Source organism: Danio rerio, chromosome 9, assembly GCF_052040795.2.
Source record: "Danio rerio strain M-AB ecotype USA chromosome 9, GRCz13ab, whole genome shotgun sequence".
Taxonomy (NCBI): Eukaryota; Metazoa; Chordata; class Actinopteri; order Cypriniformes; family Danionidae; genus Danio; species Danio rerio.
This window is the reverse complement of record NC_141029.1, coordinates 50,217,501-50,238,125: the sequence shown is the minus strand read 5'-3', so window position 1 is coordinate 50,238,125 and position 20,625 is coordinate 50,217,501. Positions and strand designations below refer to the sequence as shown.

Genomic DNA, 20,625 nt, shown 5'->3' with positions numbered 1-20,625 from the left:
GATTTATATTTCATGCTGGATTCTGTTGTGATGAAAAACATTTATGCAACAAACACCAAAATCCAACATTTACAATATTTTTTTAATATATAAAATGCATAATAATAAATACACATTTAAAGGCAAACAGGTATACACTTATTCCCTCTGAATGAAAACAGTGATATTTTTACCTGAGAAAACATTTCTGTCATTACAAAATGAGGACGTACAGTGATAATTCATCTAAAATATATATGCTGTTATTAATTTTTTCTTACCCTCAGGCCAGACGCGAAGTGACGTTCATTCTTCAGTACAACATTAAAAAATCCTTTAGCTGAAATGTCAAATGACTCTGGGACTTTTGAGTAAACAAAAAAAAAAAACATTAAGGCAAATCAAAATAAATATTGGTGGCTCCTGAAGACACATTGAAGTCTTAAGAAATTAAAGGATCAGTCTGTGCAAAAACTGAACATTATTTTCAACATTATTTGACCTTTTTAGTCTCGAGCGTGTTCATCAATCATCAGAAGGCATTTGATGTTTTGACTATATATTTTGCCCCACTAGCTGTTGTATTGCATTTTATGGATCACAATTTTGGCTAAAAATCTTATTTACAGAGATCACATGCAGCTATCAAATGAAAATTTATTTTTGGAGGGCGAACTATCCAATTAATATGCATTTGAATAATAAGACTGCATATACATTTTTGGGAGGGAGAACTGTCCAATTAATATGCATTTAAATAACAATTATATGCAGACTTTAAGTGCATATTCATTTTTGGAGGGTAAACTATCCAATTAATATCCAATTTAATATCAATTAGATGCACATATTACATGCATATTCATTTTTGGAGGGTGAACCATCCAATTTAATATTAATTAGTTGCAGTTATTAACTGCATATTGATTTTTGGAGAGTGAACAATCTAATTATTATCCATATTAATTTTAATTAGATTCCGATATTAACTGCATATTGATTTATGAAGGGTGATCTGTCCAATTAATATCCGTTTTCATATTAATTACTTGCAGATATTACAGCATATCAATATTGGGAGGGAGAACAATCCAATAATTATGCATTTGAATAATAATTTGATGGAGATATTAAGTACATATTCATTTTCCGAGGGCAAACAATCCAATTAATATCCATTTTAATATCAATCAGATGCAGATATTAAGTGCAAATTGTATTTTGGAGGGTGAACCATCCCTTTAATATCAGACAAATTAAGGATACACTGAAATGCAATGCTTTCATAGTACAGTGTGTCCCTTTGACATTTAGTGAGTTGAATTTGGTGGCATATTTTAATGTATACAACTGTAAGAGCTTATGGTAACTCTGTAAATATTTTCTCCTTCAGATATTCTTTCCATGCGTCGTCAGTGGAAAGCTCCATTGAGTTCCATTCATAGTGAGGAATCTGTGTAGAAATGCACATTATTAGCAGAAGTATACAAATGTAGATTTTTCATAACTTTTGCATATAACTGTATATTATACGAGATGATTCCGTTTTCGCCTTTGTACCTAAATTTCTGCATGAAATGCAATGTTACGTGCCATTTCTTGAATAAAATGCATTTCTTTAATGAAATAAAATCAGAAATTTACTAGTGACAATAATGTAAAAATGTCTGTAAAGATCACACATTTGTATGTAAACTAAGAGTTAAAGATGACACATTTTATTTTTAAATTCGGTAAGAAATGCCATCAGCAGTTTTCACAATAAAGAAAATACATAAACACATAGCTATACACATAGCTTATAGCTAAACACATAGCTTGGTTACATCTCAGTCACTTGAGCTCCAAAATTGAACCCACAAGCAGCAAAATGATTAAGAAACAGACATCTTTGAAACGGTTCTTTGCTAAAGGGAAAAGGCCCAGTGAAGGAGCCACGAACTGCCAGGGAATGGATCCGCAACCTATTTGTCAACAAATCAGGTGAATCCAGCATGTCTGTGCAAAAAGAAGATTAACTGCTGGAGATCGCAAATAATAGCGACCTTTTAGGGGCCGTTCACATATCATGTTTTCTGCTCGCAAATTCGTTATTTCCAAAGGAGATGTTTGGCTCGTGACGCACTCACGCCTTCCAGACACACCCAGTTGAATGAATGCTGCGAGCAAACCGCAAGTCAGATGACAAAAACTTGATCCTTTGTTTGGAATGAAAACATTTCAGTAGACTAATCACAGACAAACACAGAACACCCAAACTCTGCAGTGCTTTGTAATTTGCTACTTAAATAAAACTTGTATCAGAGTGACAGCAATGTTTTGTCAGCTTGTCATCCTCTGGGAAAACGGTTAATGGTCACCTAGCAACCTACGTAAACTCACCCTCAAGCGTTGACTGGTCCGCAGTAATCAAAAGGTTGGGGACCACTGATTTAGCCATGTTTTTAGATACTTTTATATATTTATTTATGTTTTATATTCAGAACTTTAAAAAAAACAATAGTGCCAGGCAAAAATTCATCATGATTAATCATTTGTTTTGACAAAATATATATGTGTATGCTGTGTACATTTATTATGTATATACAAATACACACATCCATGCATATATTTGAGAAAATGTTCATTTACATTTAGATATAATATATGCATATTATATTAAAAAGAATTATCTTAAAACAATTGTTTCAATATCTTTGTAACACAAAAGTTTAGTATAGTTTTGCTTACTTGTTTCTGCATGCATTACATGTACATAATAAATATATAAAGTACACACACACAAATATAAATTCAAAATAAACTTCTAATTTTGGATGTGATTGATCGCGACTAATCTTTGCCCGAGCACTAACAACAAACTTATTTAGTGGAATAACCCTGATTTTCTGAACAAATTAAATCATTTGTTTTTCTGACTGGTCATGTCTGAAGTAAGCTCTAAATGACAATATTTTCTTTGAAATAGGAAACGAATATTATCACACATAAAAACATTTATTACTATTAAAATCTACAATTGTACAAAAAATATTGTTGTTATTTAAAATAAAATACAGTTATGGATAATATTAGCATTATTGATGATGATGATGATGATGATGATGATAGTAATAGTAGTAGTACTTAGAATTTTTTTTAAGGGATAACAATTTTGCCTTCAACTGTATATCTTATTTTGAAATTCAGCCAAACAAAAATTACAGTGATATAATTATTATTATTTTTGGACCAAATATCAACCAGGCCTTGTTGGCACTGCATGATCAGTAATATTATGACTCCATCCCCCATAAACTCTATCAACTGACCTGTAATACATGGTATCCTAAAATCTCCAGATGTCTTTTCTTCATCGTAGCCTCTCCTTTCATGTGCCGAGTGTTTCTGCAAAAGGATCTGGAGTCCAGGAAATCCAGGCCAATGCTGGACAGATGATTATTACAGTGCTTAGCATAAATCATACATTTATTTGGACTTTCCACAGGATGCTTTACAATAATATATCTGTAATTACAAGCCTTTTTAATCTTTAATTGCTTAATAAATATATTGTAATCAATCATGTCAAAGAAGTTACCCTACGTGGTTCTTCATCCGTTAAAATGATAAATACGAAGATACAAATGGTTGTAGAAAATACTGTAAAAGATCAGTGATTGGCACAATATCCTTTGCATATTTTTATACTACATGTTGGTTTGCACAATACACAGTGTTTAGCATATACTGTATAAGTACACCCCTCACAGATCTCAATATTAAATCTGTGCATATACAATAGATTAGTCAATACAATAGACAAATCTAAAAAAATCTAACAAAGAAAAAAACTGAAGAAGTAAAGTACACCTAAATTTATGTTTTAATAGACAGGAAAAATCAAGAAAAACATAATTATAATAATTAATTATGTTAATAATAAATAATAATAATAATAATTATTAATAAATATTATAAATAATAATTATTAATAAATAATAATAATAATTTCAGTTAAAATTTTGTAGTTTATCATTTTTTTTAATGCAAATCTCACTTGAATTTACATGTTCAAGCCCAAATCAAAGAAATTTGGGACGCAAATAAAGAAATAGTGATTTCTAAATGTACTTTGACTTGTATTTCACTGCAGACAATACAACATAAATACCATTATTTAATGTGCTCCTCATAGTTTTTATGGTTGGTTTGTTTTCAAAATAAACACGTAATCCAGTTTTGATTCTTGCAACACATTTTTAAAAGGTTGGAGCAGTAAAGCATTTTCCTCTTTGAAATGTTGCCATTCCTTTTCACAACACTTACAAGATATTTAGGAACTAAAGACACCAAATGATGAAGTGATTCAGGTGTAATTTAGTCTCATTCTTCCTGTAAACGAGTCCCAAGCCTGGTTTAAACTTCTGCGTCGAGTGATCGTCGTTAAACAGCGCATGCCTTGCCCGTTGCCGTGCATTTATACTTCTGCACGCTGTTTGTGTTCCTCTGCACCTAACACACCTGTTTGTAATTATCAAATGCTGCTTTAGGTACTATTAATTGGTTCAGGTGTGTTTGATCAGGGTTGGGACTGAATTCTGCAGGATGGTAGCTCTCCAGGAACAGGGTTGTTGACACCTGGACTAGACCGTTCTTGGAAGCTGCTTTTGTACCAAATCATAATTACTATCACCTGTGGACATCACCTGTTAACTTTATTTGGAATGTGTCGCAGGTCTGCATGGCAGGAAAGGATGTATATCTACAAATGAAATGAAGTTGACCAGACAAACATTTAAATATATATCGTGTCTGCAATGAAACACAAGTCAAACTTGGAAATCACGGGCTTCTTTTGTGTATTTGCGTTTTGCATACCGTCCCAAATTTTTCTGATTATCTTTCCATTCCTAAAGATCTTTGATGATCAAGCTCTTCTTTTATTGGATATAACCGTTTCGTTTAAATGCATCACAATTATTGGCTGTATTAACTGAGAGATGGATAAAAATATTGATTTTCAAAAGCGAGTGTACTCCTTTATGCAGAGCACTGTACGTCTGAACTATTTTAAGTCTATGGAGTGTTTAGGTCACATGGCATACACACCGGCGCGCACCGGGCGGCAGCTCTGTCCTCTCCTTCTCTGCTGATCCAGACTGCCAGTGACCTTTCCCACCGCCGCTGATCTGCAGTCGAGTCGGCTCACTGTACGGCAGCGGGTGCAGATGACGATCCAGAACAAGCTCAAAATCTAGTGAGAAAAACAGCAGCAGTGATGTAACCAGGACCGTCATATTGTACCGTTATCTGTTTCCATCCAAAGATGCGAATTAGACTAATGCACAAAACTGGAATATCGCATAAAAATGTTGCGAAAAAAGGAGCCTCGATTTCCATCCAATGAGTGAAAGACAACAAAATCAACACTTCCTGATAAACGAGCACCAAATATCAATTCAAGAGTTCACACTTCGCTGATGATTGATTATAAGCAAGTTTGGCATGCTGTCCCGGGAGAGAGCCCTGAGCTCAAAGGTTCTTGAGCTCTGGGCTCCCTCCCGTTTGGAGGGCGAGAGGGGAGCTTTGAGCTCAAGTAGATCTCGACAACTCCCCCTTGATAAAAACTGATGACTAAAAATTGAATGCTATGAAAAGATATGCTGCATAGTGAGAGATTAACTCTAGTGCAAAATTTAGATTTATCAATTTACTTCTTGTGCATGTTTTTGGAATGTGGGAGGAAACCGGAGGACCCGGGGAAAACCCACACAAGCACAGGAAGAACATGCAAACTACACACAGAAACGACCACCGGCCTGTTATAGGACTAGAACCGGTGACGTTCTTGCTGTGAGGCGACAGTGCTAATCACTGGGCTACCGTGCTGCCCCATGGAGGGAAAGGTGAAGAGGTAGGGGTGGAAGGGGGGGATTCTTCAAACCGAAGATGACTGTAGTGAAAAACCCTGGCTCTTTATAGTGGGTTAGGAATGGCCTGATTGGTGGATCAAGCATGCTAATGCAGAACCAGCCGCGTTCAATCATAATCACGTGCTCCAATCGAAATTAGTTTATGAAAAAACTTCACAAAGATTTTTGTGTAAGCAGAGTCAGACCGAACTGTCCTAATTAAATAATTAAAAATCAAGGCATTATCATATTTTATTTTGGTAAAATAAGCGTAATCTAAAGGCCTTTGCTTTTCATATAAGCCACATCTGATACCAAATGATCAACTAGAAGTCAAGTTATTATCTGTTGCTCCCAAAACTTGGATATGCCTTGTCAGGTAGTGCGCATGTAACTCACCGACAGTATAGTAATACGGAGTCACCACTGCTGCTTTGGCACAGTTGATTCCTCCCAGGACTTCACCAAGAATCTTATGGATCTGCTGCTGGATTGGGCTGATGGAGCTGTTGGCTACAATGTGAGAGAAATTACACCTTGACTTTAACCAGACAAACTTTACTGTCATATGAATCGTACCGGTGTACACAGAACAAAATTTCCTAGTATTGACTCTGCAGTTTCAGTAAAGAATAACACTAAACAGTAAGTAAATGAATAAATAATAATCATTGTTGGAGCCATTTACGGGTTGCAATTTTCTTTTGCACCACTAGAGGGTGTATAAGGTATTTATGCTCTACTCACGACGAGTGAGAGATGTGTAGAAGAAGGTCATACAAACTTTTTGACCGCCATGCTGTAAGAACGGGTTTATGTTTGTTTTGATGTTTACTTTTAATGTTGAGAAAGGACAATAAATGGATTGGAATATCCAACTTTATTTGTAAAGGTATGGACATTTCACTTTTTTTATTGACCCATTCAAGCAACAAACGCGTCAGAACCAAAGACCAAAATATTCGCCTCTACAATCATATACACAGCAGCTGACTGATGGTCCTAATCGTCAGGTGGATCTGTAGCACAAATCGTTTAAGGGTGAAACTGTATATTGTGGTTTAACATAAGGCGTTGTTGCACTCCTTGATACGGCTAAGGCACGGTTGAGCACGTACTTGAACACCGCTGACCGGTTAACATGCTCAACAGAAACGACTGTGAAGATTATCGGTTCATAGCCCTCCTGTGAATTTTTACTCTTTTACAAGTATTTCCCAAATGATGTTTAACAGAGCGCGACATTTTTTCACAGTATTTCTGATAATATTGTTTCTTCTGAATAAAGTCTTCGGCATCAATAAAAGCAGTTTTTAATTTTTAAAACCATTTTAAGGTCCATATTATTAGCCCGCTTAAGCAATATTTCTTACGATTGTCTACAGAACAAACCATCATTATACAATAACTAAGTTTACATGGACATCAGTAATTGAATCATTTGTCTTAATCTAATTAAGAGAATAATAAGACTAAGGTGTTTACATGAGTTGCTTTTTGAATGTTCCTTTCATGATCCCGTTTTACAAATTATAGCGCATAATTCAATTAATGTCATTGCGTCGTCACGCTATCCGCATTTCCTCCGGAGTTTCATGTAATTTCGGGTGTTCATTTATTCATTCATTCATTTTCTTGTCGGCTTAGTCCCTTTATTAAACTGGGGTACCCACAGCGGAATGAACCGCTAACTTATCCAGCAAGTTTTTTACGCAGCGGATGGCCTTCCAGCGGCAACCCATCTCTGGGAAACATCCACACACTCATACACTACGGACAATTTAGTTTTCCCAATTCACCTGTACCGCATGTCTCTGGACTGTGGGGGAAACCGGAGCACCCGGAGGAAACCCACGCGAAGGCAGGGAGAACATGCAAACTCCACACAGAAACGCCAAGTGAGCCGAGGCTCGAACCAGCAACCTTCTTGCTGTGAGGCAACAGCACTACCTACTGCGCCACTGCTTCGCCCTAATTTCGGGTGTTTCATTTTTAATTTGTCGACTTTAACTGTAGTTTGGCACTTTCACTTTCATTCAGGAACATTTCACGCACGCCCTTCCATGACAATTGAGATATTGGATGAAACTTTGAACTGCTGGAAGAGTGATGTTTTAGTGAAAGTTCATACCGCATGCTGAATGCAAGGAAAAAAAAACCTCCGCATTTCACGATGCAGGTGTCTGTGGTCTGCACTGACTCGGTAGTTGCAAAGAGTGTCGAACAGTTGCGCGTGTGTGTGGGTGTGTGGTCTATTGTGTGTGACACAAAACGCAGCGAAAAGTCCTACATGATGTAATAGTTTGATTAAGGTGTTTACAGGTCTGTATTGCACTTTATTAATGCGACTAAAATCAGAATACTCCACTTGTCCTAATGCGATTTCTTTTACAGAACAAATTCCAGTATGAGTATTAAAAAAAGGTCATGTGATTTTGTTATAAGAGATCATGTGATGATAACGTGTGTGAATGGACAAACCAGCAGGCTGAGCACACTGTAAAACATCTGAAATGTTGTTCTGGTCATTCTAAAACGCCTGAACCGTTTCAGTATTAGTGATATCATATTATTAATGACCTCCAGAATCAAGAGCGTCTGTGCTCCGCGTCTGACACCTTTAAACACCACCGCGCGTTCACTGCATGTCAAGATTTGCCTTCTAAGGTGCAAGTCATTTATTAGATAAAGAAAAGATTGATGCAGCTTCTCCTACTGCAGCAAATTCAGTTTTTACTGTTGATATTTGGCGCCAGATAATCAGGAATTTTGTTCGCTTTGACTCGTTGGATGAAACGCTGCTTTATTTGCACATCTTATATGCAAAAATCCAGTTTTGCGCATAAAGTTTATTTGCATTTTTAGATGGAAAGTAGCTACTGATTGCCTAATTACCCTAAATTAACCTAGTTAAGCCTTTAAATGTCACCTTAAGCTGAATAATAGTGTCTTTAAAAATATCTAGTCAAATATTGTGTACTGTCATCATGGCAAAGATAAAATAAATCAGTTATTATAAATTAATTATTAAATGTATTATGTTTAGAAATGTGTTGAAATGAATCATCTTTCTGTTAAACAGAATTGAGAAGCAAATTCTACAAGGGGCAAATAATGTATCCTATATAAAAGTGGCCATGGTTTACCCACCTCTCTTCTGCAGCTGTTGACAGTAACGCTCATGAAACCATGGCACATGAAACTCTGGACACTCCAGACACACGGCGCGGTTCAGCTGCATGAGGCGGAGACGGATGTACAGGTTCTGAGACTCTGGAAAGGCTGTTGGCAATAAGAAACATAACAGCACTTAAAGCACACACATCCAAACTGACAAATGAACAAGTCCATATCTAATTCTAGGGTCAATCATCGCACTCACAGTGAATTAATGGATTCTTTTTGGGTGAGAAATTAATGTAAACACAGACATCAGATAAAAGGTGTAAATGTAACCCCGCCAGTCCGACACCACCCAACCCGCTCCGAGCTGGTATCGAACCGGCGACCTTCCGCATGGGAGTCAGTTGCTCTAACAAGGAGGCTAAAGACCATAGCCTCTAGCGTCAGTTGCTAGAGCACCTTTAGAGGTCAGAGGAGTGAGGTTTACCTGCACAGCACGCAGTTACACTCACCCTCCTAAACCTTACTCCCATCCGGGTCACGGCACCAATGTAACCCCACCAGTCCTACACCACCCAACCCGCTTTGAGCTGGGATAGAACTGGCGACCTTCCGCATGGGAGTCGGTTGCTCGAACAAGGAGGCTAAAGACCAAGACCTCTAGTGTTTGTCGCCAGAATACATTTAGAGGTCAAAGAAGTGAGGTTTACCTGCACAGCACTTACTAACTGGCCTCCGTTATATAAACAGGACAGCCAATAATTCAGATATGGGCAAACGTGCATTAAAGGGATAATTCTCTCACTCCACACACACACTCACACAAAATTGTTTGAGATTCGTTCGTCTGTTGAACACAAAAGAAAATGGATGCTGCAAACTGATAGCCATTGACTTCCATAGTATGTTTTTTCCTACTAAGGACGTCAATGGCTACATACTACATACTTGACTGATTGCATTAAGAAATGCAAAAAATAAAAAATCAAGAAAAAAATCCCGAAAGTTTTCTAAAATGCCATTTTTAACATCACAAATGAGTCATATTTCTTAAAATCTTATTTTAATATTCACCATTTGTTTCCAAAATAAAAGACTGTCATAGAGCTGATTATACTTATTTATCTCAAACTAAATGCTGCCTTTGATGACGACTCGCATGACACTCTTAAACAGGTGCCTGTAAAACCCAGGGAAAACAGCCTGAGTGTCCTAGTTTTAGATCATATCTTTCTGATCGCATTGCTTCTGTGCAACTTAAAAATGACAGATCAGAAATGATACTTCATAACTGGATTTCCCCAAGGCTCTGTCTTTTATTCTCTTTTATATCCAATAACTGTCTCTTGAACCAATTTTCAGAAAGTCTGCAATTCACAATCACTGCTATGCTGACAGCACCCAACCTAACTATGGAGGAGCAGGAGTGCCCATTAGAAATAAAATGAAGAATCACATTATCAATTTAATAAAATGTGTCTAAATGAATAACAATTTAAATGAACAATTAATGGACAATAAATGGACATAATTAACATTGACATGATTTGTTTATTTAAATTTAGATTTTAAATGTCATTTATTAAATCAATAAAACAATGCATTTATAAATAATTTTTAAATGTACAAATAAATAAAACATGTTATAATGTGTTTATTCAAATCACGTTTTAAAAGGCTGATTAATCAAACAATAAAATGTGTATTAATAAATCATTAAATTGCACAATTATAATAATAATAATAATATTATTAAATTGTTTATAAATAATGTTTATTTCTTTTTTTAGGTTTATAAATAATTTGCTTATTTTCTTTTTTTTCGTAACACGTTTAAGGTTATCAAAATTAATGTACAATGTGCTTTTACAGCCATAATCAAAGGCAAGTTTTACAAAAAATGTGCAATGGGTATAGTAACCCTTACTAACTATAACTATAGTAACTATAACTATAGTAATCCTTAAAAATAAGAAAATAAGTTAATAGATAAATGAAGCTAAGGAAAAAAGAAGAAGCCACATGCTTTCCTTCAAGGCCTCCCTCAAGGCTCAGTCTTAGCTCCCTCACTTTTTTCATTATATATGCTTCCGCTAGGGGCATATATTGTGGTGAATATACTCCTGTAACGCATACTGCAGTTCCTTTTTATCTGGCTTTCTCGGATATTTCACCTGTTCGCCAAAAATGACATCATATCTTTGGCAATGTCTGACACCAGTGCACACACATTTAAAAAGCTGTGCCAGGGACAAAAGCTTGACAGGCGTAGCAACAGTAACTAAGGAGGGCGGGGCTTAGTGAAGGGTTCATTGGGCTTACAGAAACCATTGGGCATGGTACAGAAGCTTTATTTGTAAAAACCAAATTTCAGTATAAATGTAAATATAGTACTGCATCTCAATACCTGATGTTTAATATACTATTTACTGCAATGAACAGAAATTGCATATTTTTGTCATTTTTTATGACAACCTTAGTCAGGGTTTCACAGAGGGGTTACATCCACCTGTAAATTTTGTTTCCCAATTTCTGTTTAACAGAAAGAAGATTTAATAACTCGTTTCTAATAATTTATCTTTGTCATGATGACAGTAATTAATATTTGACTAGTTATTATTCAAGACACTAGTTTTCAGCTTGAAGTGACATTTAAAGGCTTAACTATGTTAATTAGGCAAGTTAGGGTAATTAGGCAAGGTTAATAATATATCAGGGGGCTAATAATATTGACCATAAAATGTTTTTGTTTTCCATTTAAAACTGCTTTTATTCAATCCAAAATAAAACAAATAAGACTTTCTCCAGAATAAAAAATATTATAGGAAATACTGTGAAAAATTCCTTGCTCTGTTAATCATCATTTGGGAAATATTTGAAAAAGAAAATTTACAGGAGGGCTTAAAATTCTGAATTCAACTATATGAGCTAACGTGCTTATCAAATCATCAATTACTGCCTTAATGTAGACAGCAAATATGGCACATAACTACATGCAATCTAATGTCGATAATGGACATACTCTCAAGATGGGCATCCAACTTCGCTAGAAAGTCAACGCTGAATATTTCTCGGATCATCTCCTCTGGAAAGTAATCAGCCATCGCCAATGCGTGAGCCATCAGAACCAGCAGGTGAGGGTCAAAGGAGCCTGTTTGATTGGGCAAAAACCGACAGGTTAGAATCGTTCAGGGCTAAAATCAAATCATTTATAAATGCAGAGTGGAAGGAGCTTACCAATATATGGAGTGATATGTTGAATACACGCATCAAAAAACTCCTCTACCATTGGTGGGTCGTAGTTTAGTATAGCATAAGGCAGCAGTGTGATATATGCATCAGAGTAATGAATCTGTACACAAGATAAAGACCAACATACAAATATATATATTATATTAAAGGCTGCCAAAAATATGATATTATATAATAGTATTTTATATTATATTATATTATATTGTATTATTTATATTATTTTTAATTATATTATATTCTTTTATATTATATTATATTATATTATATTGTAATATTTTATATTATATTATATTATTTTAAATTATATAATATTATATTATATTATATTATATTATATTATATTATATTATATTATATTATATTATATTATATCATATTATATTATATCATATCATATTATATTATATCATAGTATATTATATTATTTTATATCATATTATATCATAGTATATTATATTTTATTATTTTATATATGCATTTTAAATAATATTGAAAACAAAACATTTTACAAAGATTTAAAATTTAAATATATTACAAAAAAGTACAAATACTTTACAATATTACTGCTTTTATTCTTATTGTTTGAATCTTTGCTATTTTATTTATTATTTATTATATCTTATTTGACTTCAATAACTATTATACCCTTTCTCTATTACACATATGCATTTTGTTTATCATTTATTTTGAAGTACTTTGATTAAATTAAACTGAAACAATCAATAGATAAAACTTTAAAATACGCAATTACACATCTGACACGCGCACACACGCACGCACGCGCGCACACACACGCACACAATACAAATAGTTTAACATATTAAATAGCATAAAATTACCTTTGTAAAACTTAATATAAAAGTTAACCTTATATACCCTTAATAAAAGAGCACTTAACATATTAACTAACACTACAAATACAATTAAATCAACATAATTAATATAAATGTGTATATTAATATAAGTTGTTAATCCTATTTAAGCTTACTACTTAACCTTAAAACTGAATTCAAGCACTAAAAAGCCAAATTGAAATTAAAAATGAACTAAAATTGTAAAAATAAACAGCAAATAATAATAATAATGAAACCCTACGAAAACAAAAATAAACCTTATGTAAATTATATATACATAATTATATATACATATATATATATATATATATATATATATATATATATATATATATATATATATATATATATACATATATATATATATATATATACATATATATATATATATATATACATATATATATATATATATATATATATATATATATATATATATATATACATATATATATATATATATATATATATATATACATATATATATACATATATATATATATATACATATATATATATATACAGGCCACTTTATTAGGTACACCTTACTAGTAGGGTTGGAGACCCCCTGTTGCCTTCAGAACTGCCTTAATCCTTCATGGCATAGATTCAACAAGGCACTGGAAATATTCCTCAGAGATTTTGGTCCATACTGACATGATCATGACCATATTGACAGCATCACACAGTTGCTGCAGATTTGTCAGCTGCACATCCATGATGCGAATCTCCTGTTCCACCACATCCCAAAGGTGCTCTATTGGATTGAGAACTGGTGACTTTGGAGGCCATTTGAGTACAGTGAACTCATTGACATGTTCAAGAAACCAATCTGAGATGATTCAGGTTTATGACATGGGTTATCCTGCTAGAAGTAGCCTTTACAAGATAGGTCCACTGTGGTCAAAAATGGATGGACATGGTAGGTTGTGGCGTTGACGCGATGTTCAATTGGTACTAATGGGCCCAAAGCCTACCAAAACAATATCCCATACACAATTACACAACCATCATCACCAGCCAAACCATTAATACAAGGCAGGATGGATCCATGCTTTCATGTTGTTGACGCCAAATTCTGACCCTACCATCCAAATCGAGACTCATCAGACCAGGCAACGTTTTTCCAGTCTTCAGAGCCTGTGCGAATTGTAGCCTCAGTTTCCCGTTCTTAGCTGACAGAATTGGCACCCAAAATGCATTGAGTTGCAGTCATGAAATTGGCTGATTTGATTTGATTTGCGTTAATAAGCGGTTAGACAGGTGTACCTAATAAAGTGGCCGGTGAGTGTATATATGTGTGTGTGTGTGTGTGTGTGTGTGTGTGTGTGTGTGTGTGTGTGTGTTTATATATATATATATATATATATATATATATATATATATATATATATATATATATATATATATATATATATATATATATATATACATACACACACACACACACACACACACACACACACACACACACACACACAACATAAATGATTAAAACTGATAAATGATTAAAGACGATGACTTTTTCGTTAAGACAACAAATGGACAAATACCTGCAATACTGGGAGAAATGGATTATGCCTTTGCCTTTACACTGTGTAAACTGTATCGTTATATATATTTGTTAATGTTACCTGTATTGAAATATGTGCCCAGTCACATTTAAGTTACAATGTTATTGTATTTTTTATTTCTTTCCTAAATAAGAATTAAAGTATAAAAAAACAATCAAGACTCCCACCTTGTCGATATTTTCAACGGTCACACTAGCGATGCGGTCCAGCAGGGCAGTACACAAGTAGTTAGTCCTGGTCAGATAAATGGCCAGCTCCTGCACGTTAGTCCAGGATATCTGATCGATCATTTTCTGCATAGTGACAATCGATTTCTCCAGCAGCATCTCCTCGAACCATTCCCCCGACATGAACTTCAGCTCCTCCAAAACCCCATCTAGACGCTGGAAATGTTTCAGTCGCTCTCGTCCACAACGGTTCAGGGTCTGGAGCAGCTGAACGTACCTGCTAGGGGTGTTTATCCTATATGAAGGGTCATTGCGAATCCATTTGGCCACAACAATAGAGTAGGTGTTGAGGTTGTTGAGGCTGCACTGTGGGAGAACAGCATTCACTCGGGACAGGACGCCTTCGTCAAGACGGCGGGAGGGGAGCATGGAAAGAACCCTAATTAGCACAGTCACCTCAAAAGGGTACACGCTGCTTTGTAGGTGACTATTAGACGAAAGACAGAAATGGTGTGTTATTATAAATGCCCTATTATGACATTTTTACATGCATTAGGTTTACAGAACATGTTTTATACAGTTGAAATTAGAATTATATTAAAATAGAATTATTAATTTTAAATATTTCCCAAACTATGTTTAACAGAGCAGGGAAATTTTCACAGTATGTCTGATAATATTTTTTCTTCTGGAGAAAGTCTTGTTTGTTTTGTTCTGGCTAGAATAAAAGCGTTTTTTAATTTTGTAAGAACGATTTTAAGGTCAAAACTATTAGCCCCTTTAAGCTTTATTTTTTTTTTGATAGTCTACAGAACAAACCATTGTTATACAATAACTTGCCTAATTACCCTAACCTGCCTAGTTAAGCCTTCAAATGTCAATTTAAGCTGTATAGAAGTGTCTTAAAAAATATCTGGTCAAATATTATTTACTGTCATCACGGCAAAGATAAAATGAATCAGTTATTAGAAATAAGTTATTAAAACTATTTTGTTTGAAAATGTGTTGAATAAATCTCTCCGTTAAACAGAAATTGAGGAAAAAAATAAACAGAGGGGCTAATAATTCTGACTTCAACTGTATATATAAAAGATAGCTGGTGTTCGTCAAGGCTCAGCATTGGGGCCTCTTTTATTCTTTATCTATTCACTGGATCTTGGACAAAACTGATTTGCAATTCGCCCCCATTGCTAAATTATGCTGAAAGCATCTTCCATTCTATATTCTTTAAAATTAAACTATTAAAATTAATTTTACTGAGAGAAAAAATCTGAGAGGAACTATATTCTGTGTAGAAAAAGATTTATGAAAAGATTTGTTCAACCCAAGCTCATTCTGGAAACGTAGCCCCGCGGACGTTTCTGGAGACACGCGATTTAAGTGACCGGAGGTACGTACGGCCGCGTTTAGTTTTTTTCAAGCGAACGCTGCAGGCAGGCCGGTGTGGCGCTGCTCCGCTCCTCCTCTTCGCGCTCGCCGGCCGACGGCTCACCTGCGTGTGGAGGGCTTTCCCGATGCAACCAGTTTGTCCACTTAGCTCACAGCGTTGCGTCGGCGGAGCGGAGGCCCCTGAGGAGGAGGAGCCGGCCGCGGGGACGACGACCAGGATCGAGTTCGGGGAACAGCGGTTCCAGAAATCAGGTAAGATGAAAAACAGAATCCGAAAAATAAGGGCGAGAATGCGGCGGGATCTGAAAACGCGGTCGAAATCGAAGACGAGGGCTTTTGCTTTTTTTTTTTTTTCTGGACGGCTTTTGCAAACCGTCGCTTGGGTTTAGGGAAGGAGGAGGAGGAGGAAGAGGAGGGCGGCCGGGTCGGCCGATCCGGCGGCTTTTCGCACGAGAACAGAGCGGGCGCGAACGGCGCGCGCTCCCGAGAGGTGCCCGAGACGTGAAAAAGCACGCACAGCGGCCTCTCGCGGATCCGCGAGAACAAAAAACGCTCGAATACGTACCTCCCAAGACGTATCTCCCGGTCCGCAGAAACGTCCGTGGGGCTACGTTTCCACAATGAGTGCAAGGACAATTTTTGGGAACAACTTTGATGAAAACATATAGAGGAACACTTTCAGATGTCGAGATATTCATAATATGCGTGTGTGTGTGTGTGTGTGTGTGCTATGTGTTCACATGCACACGCGTCAAGCAACTAAAGCAGAGCTTAAAGGTAAACAAACAGCAGTTTAACATAAGCATTTTACCAATATTTTTTACACAGTTGGCATTAAGAAGGAACATATACGTTATCTGACTAACAACTTGCAGCTGAATGTGTCTGGAAAAATATTCAAAGGCTTTTATATTTATAAGCATGGATGTGAATGCGTCTGAATGTTCTGATTGGCTGGAGTAGACGTTTCAAGTCAGCACGTTTTAAGCATTAACCCAATCTTTCCGGCAATCTTCCTTCTCTGTTCACACAGCGCAGCATTCCGGCAAATTACCGGTAATGTTACAACTTCTCTTTCCGGAAAATTGCCGGAATTAATTTATCTGTATTTTCAAAAAGGGCCTGTTCAGACATGATCCCTTTCTGGAAAATTGCCTGTAATTTTCAGAAAAGGTCTGTATGTGTGAAAGGGGCTAGTGACTAAACAGATCTCTGTGGTTTTGGAAACACTCACTGAAGCAGTTTGGTTTTCAGTCTGGAGAGGATGTCGGGATTCTGGCAGTGCAGCAGGACAAGCGCTTGAGTAATTCGAGTGATTTCCAGTGGCCGATAGGTTTCCAGATTTTTGTAAAGTACCGACTCCATCCTGTCAGAAAAAAAACACGTAAAATTTTCAATCTGGACATTATAGAGTATGTAACTGTCTTTGCAAAAACACACAAAGGACTTAAGTGTCCAAAACCACTGACGATAGCTAAAATGACACTATAATTCATATATTATAGAGTATGTAACTCTCTTTGTAAAAACATACAAAGATCATAAGTGTCCAAAACCACTAACGGTAGCTAAAATGACCCTATAATTCATGTATTATAGAGTCTGTAACTCTCTTTGTAAAAACATACAAAGATCATAAGTGTCTAAAACCACTGACGGCAGCTAAATTGACCCTATAATTCATGTATTATAGAGTCTGTAACTCTCTTTGCAAAAACACTCTACAGTCTTAAACACTGATTTATACTTCTGCCTCAAGCACACGCGTTTGATCCAGCGCAGCCTTTGCATGGTTGCATTCCTCTCGCCGTGGCTGATGCACACCTCTCAAAAAATGTTGCAAACACGTTGTAACGATTCATAGCACAAGCTCTACGATTGGTCAGCTTGGTAGCGCTGATGAGTGTGGGTGGTGCTGAGAGCCGTGAGCTCGATTGAGCGAGTGTTTACAAGTGAATCGGGACGATCACTCGACGCAGAAGTATAAACCAGCTTTAACACTGACAGCAGCTAAAATGACCTTATAATTTAATTTATGATAATAGAAGTTAAATAAAGTCCTGTTGTGAGTTTAGGGTAGAAGTTTTAGCACTTTAATGGGGTTAAGATATAATATTGGTCTAAAAAAAAAAAACTACTACCACTATTGTTATTATTAATAATAATAATAATAATGCATTTTATTTAAAGGCGCCTTTCATGACACTCAAGGTCACCGTACAGGACAACTAAAACAATCAATTCAAATAAAAACACAATAAACAATAGAACACAATACAAGCTTTAAAAATGCAATCAGGTCAAAGAGAATAGGCTGTTTATTATTTTTATTATTGTTGTTAATAATTATTATTATTATCATCATCATCATCATGATCATCATCATCAATGCTATAAACAGTTGTGCTGCCTAATATTGTGTGAAAACGGGTTAAAAAAATTGACAATTTGACAAAAAGTTGATTGATTACAAAAAATCAGCATTTATTGTAAATTGTAAACTACATATCTTTGCTTTCACTTTTAATCAATTTAATACATTCTTGCGGAATTAAAGTATAAACAGTTTTTTTTTATAACTGAACCAAAATTTTGGAACAGCAAATGAATTGATTGTCTGAAATTATGGGATGCATGTTGAATTATCAATGTTCAATTGAGTTGAATTGACTTACTTGTTGATCAGCTGAAGGTTCCTGCACTGCATATCCTCCATGGCCTCCAGCACAACTAAAGCCTGCTGGGAATTCAGCTCATCAGCCAATAGAAGCGCAGTCCTCTCTAACCTGCAGGACCAATCAAAACAATCAGATCACAGTTCTTTATTTATCTATATACTGTTGTCTTGTCTATATTAAAAACTGGCAGCTCGTTCTCTGCAACTCTCACATGGTCGCCCACTGAAGCTAAGCAGGGCTGCGCCAGGTCAGTACACGGATGGGAGACCACATGTGAAAGCTAGATTGTTGTTGCCGTAAGTGGTGTTAGTGAGGCCAGCAGGGGACGCCCAACCTGCGGTCTGTGTGGGTAATAATGCCCCAGTATAGCGACGGGGACTCTATAGTACTCTATACTGCATTATAGTGCTGTTAAACTGAGGGCTCGACTCTCTGTGGTTGTTAAAAATCCCAGGATGTCCTTTGTAGTGGGGTTTAACCCTGTCATCCTGGCCAATCATGGCCTCCTAACCCTCCCCATATCATAATGGGCTTCATCACTCTCCACCAATCAGCTGGTGTGTGGTGTTTGGTCTGGCTCAATAAGGCTGCCGTCGCATCATCCAGGTGGATGCTGCAGACTGGTGGTGGATGAAGAGATTCCCCCCTTTTTGAGTGCCCAGAAAACTGCTATATAAATGTAAAGAATTATTATTACTATTATTATTATTATTAAACAATGAACAATGCATTTATTACAGTATTTGTTTATGTTCGCTAACATTAGTTAATAAAAATACAGTCATTAATTGTTAGTTCATGTTAACTCACAGCAGCATGACTTTAGATGTTGATAATACATTAGTAAATGTTGATCTATGAATAATAAATGCTGCACAAATATTGTTCGCACTTAGTTTGTGTTGGTAAATACATAACTAATGAAACCTTATTGTAAAGTGTGACAAAAAATGCTAAATAAAGATAACAAAAACTGTTAATTAAATAATAATTATTCTCCATACTCACTCCTCTCTGACCCCTTGCCCTGCTATGGGTCCCAAATAAGAGAAAAGTTTGGTGAAAACATCCGGATCAGTTTTTCCATCCATCAGCTCCATCAGTCTCTGTTTCACAGCCACCTTAAAATAACTGCTACTGTACTGCAATGTGTGATACAGTCCCATAATGATACCGATGGCATCCGTGTCCAGATGATCAATGTTCTGTAGGAAGAGCTGATTGCATTTGTCCAGCAGGGGTTTGTGGATGTATCTGCTGTTTTTGAAGAACTGCACCACTCGTCTGGGGTTATTGAAGCGAAACGGGTCCATCTGGTCCAATAGGGTGTCTGCTCTTTTAATTATTGAATCACGCAGTTGAGGCGACACCAGGGCGTAGATACTGACCATCAGTGGTGTGAGGACTCTGGAAGGGGGACATGAGATAAATCACTGGTATTTTTGGCTGTACTATAGACCTATTTCTTAGAATGCAGAATTACCCATTATGCTTTGCATGTACGCGTAAGGAGAATGCTAAGAACATCGGGTCGGCAACTTGATGCGTATAAAGAGTCACATTTGGAGAGCTTTGAAATGATAGTTTTAATCTGTTTTACTTGCTTTTAACATCTTTGAACTAATCCTGCTGTTGATCAGCGCCACCTTCTGGACTGATCATTTTAAAAAGGGGATCTAATAGGAATGAAAAGCATTTTGTGAGTCATTTACCAT

The 20,625-nt window shown here is 35.9% G+C and overlaps 1 protein-coding gene across 2 annotated transcripts in view; it reads right to left on the bottom strand.

Moving 5' to 3' along the window:
* Positions 1–63: 63 nt before the first annotated feature.
* Positions 64–20,625, bottom strand: part of fastkd1 (FASTK mitochondrial RNA regulator 1) — a 34,770-nt gene continuing 14,208 nt past the window's right edge. Inside the window, exons 6-16 of one of the 2 annotated variants that reach the window (XM_087265807.1) lie at positions 19,919–20,317; positions 18,908–19,018; positions 17,467–17,598; positions 14,844–15,330; positions 12,234–12,348; positions 12,019–12,147; positions 9,024–9,155; positions 6,273–6,386; positions 5,071–5,215; positions 3,291–3,405; positions 64–1,432 (exon numbers count right to left, since the gene is read on the bottom strand). In XM_087265807.1, the coding sequence (XP_087121933.1) occupies positions 1,340–1,432; positions 3,291–3,405; positions 5,071–5,215; positions 6,273–6,386; positions 9,024–9,155; positions 12,019–12,147; positions 12,234–12,348; positions 14,844–15,330; positions 17,467–17,598; positions 18,908–19,018; positions 19,919–20,317 (1,972 nt within the window). In that variant the 3' untranslated portion in view covers positions 64–1,339. 2 annotated transcript variants of the gene reach the window in all.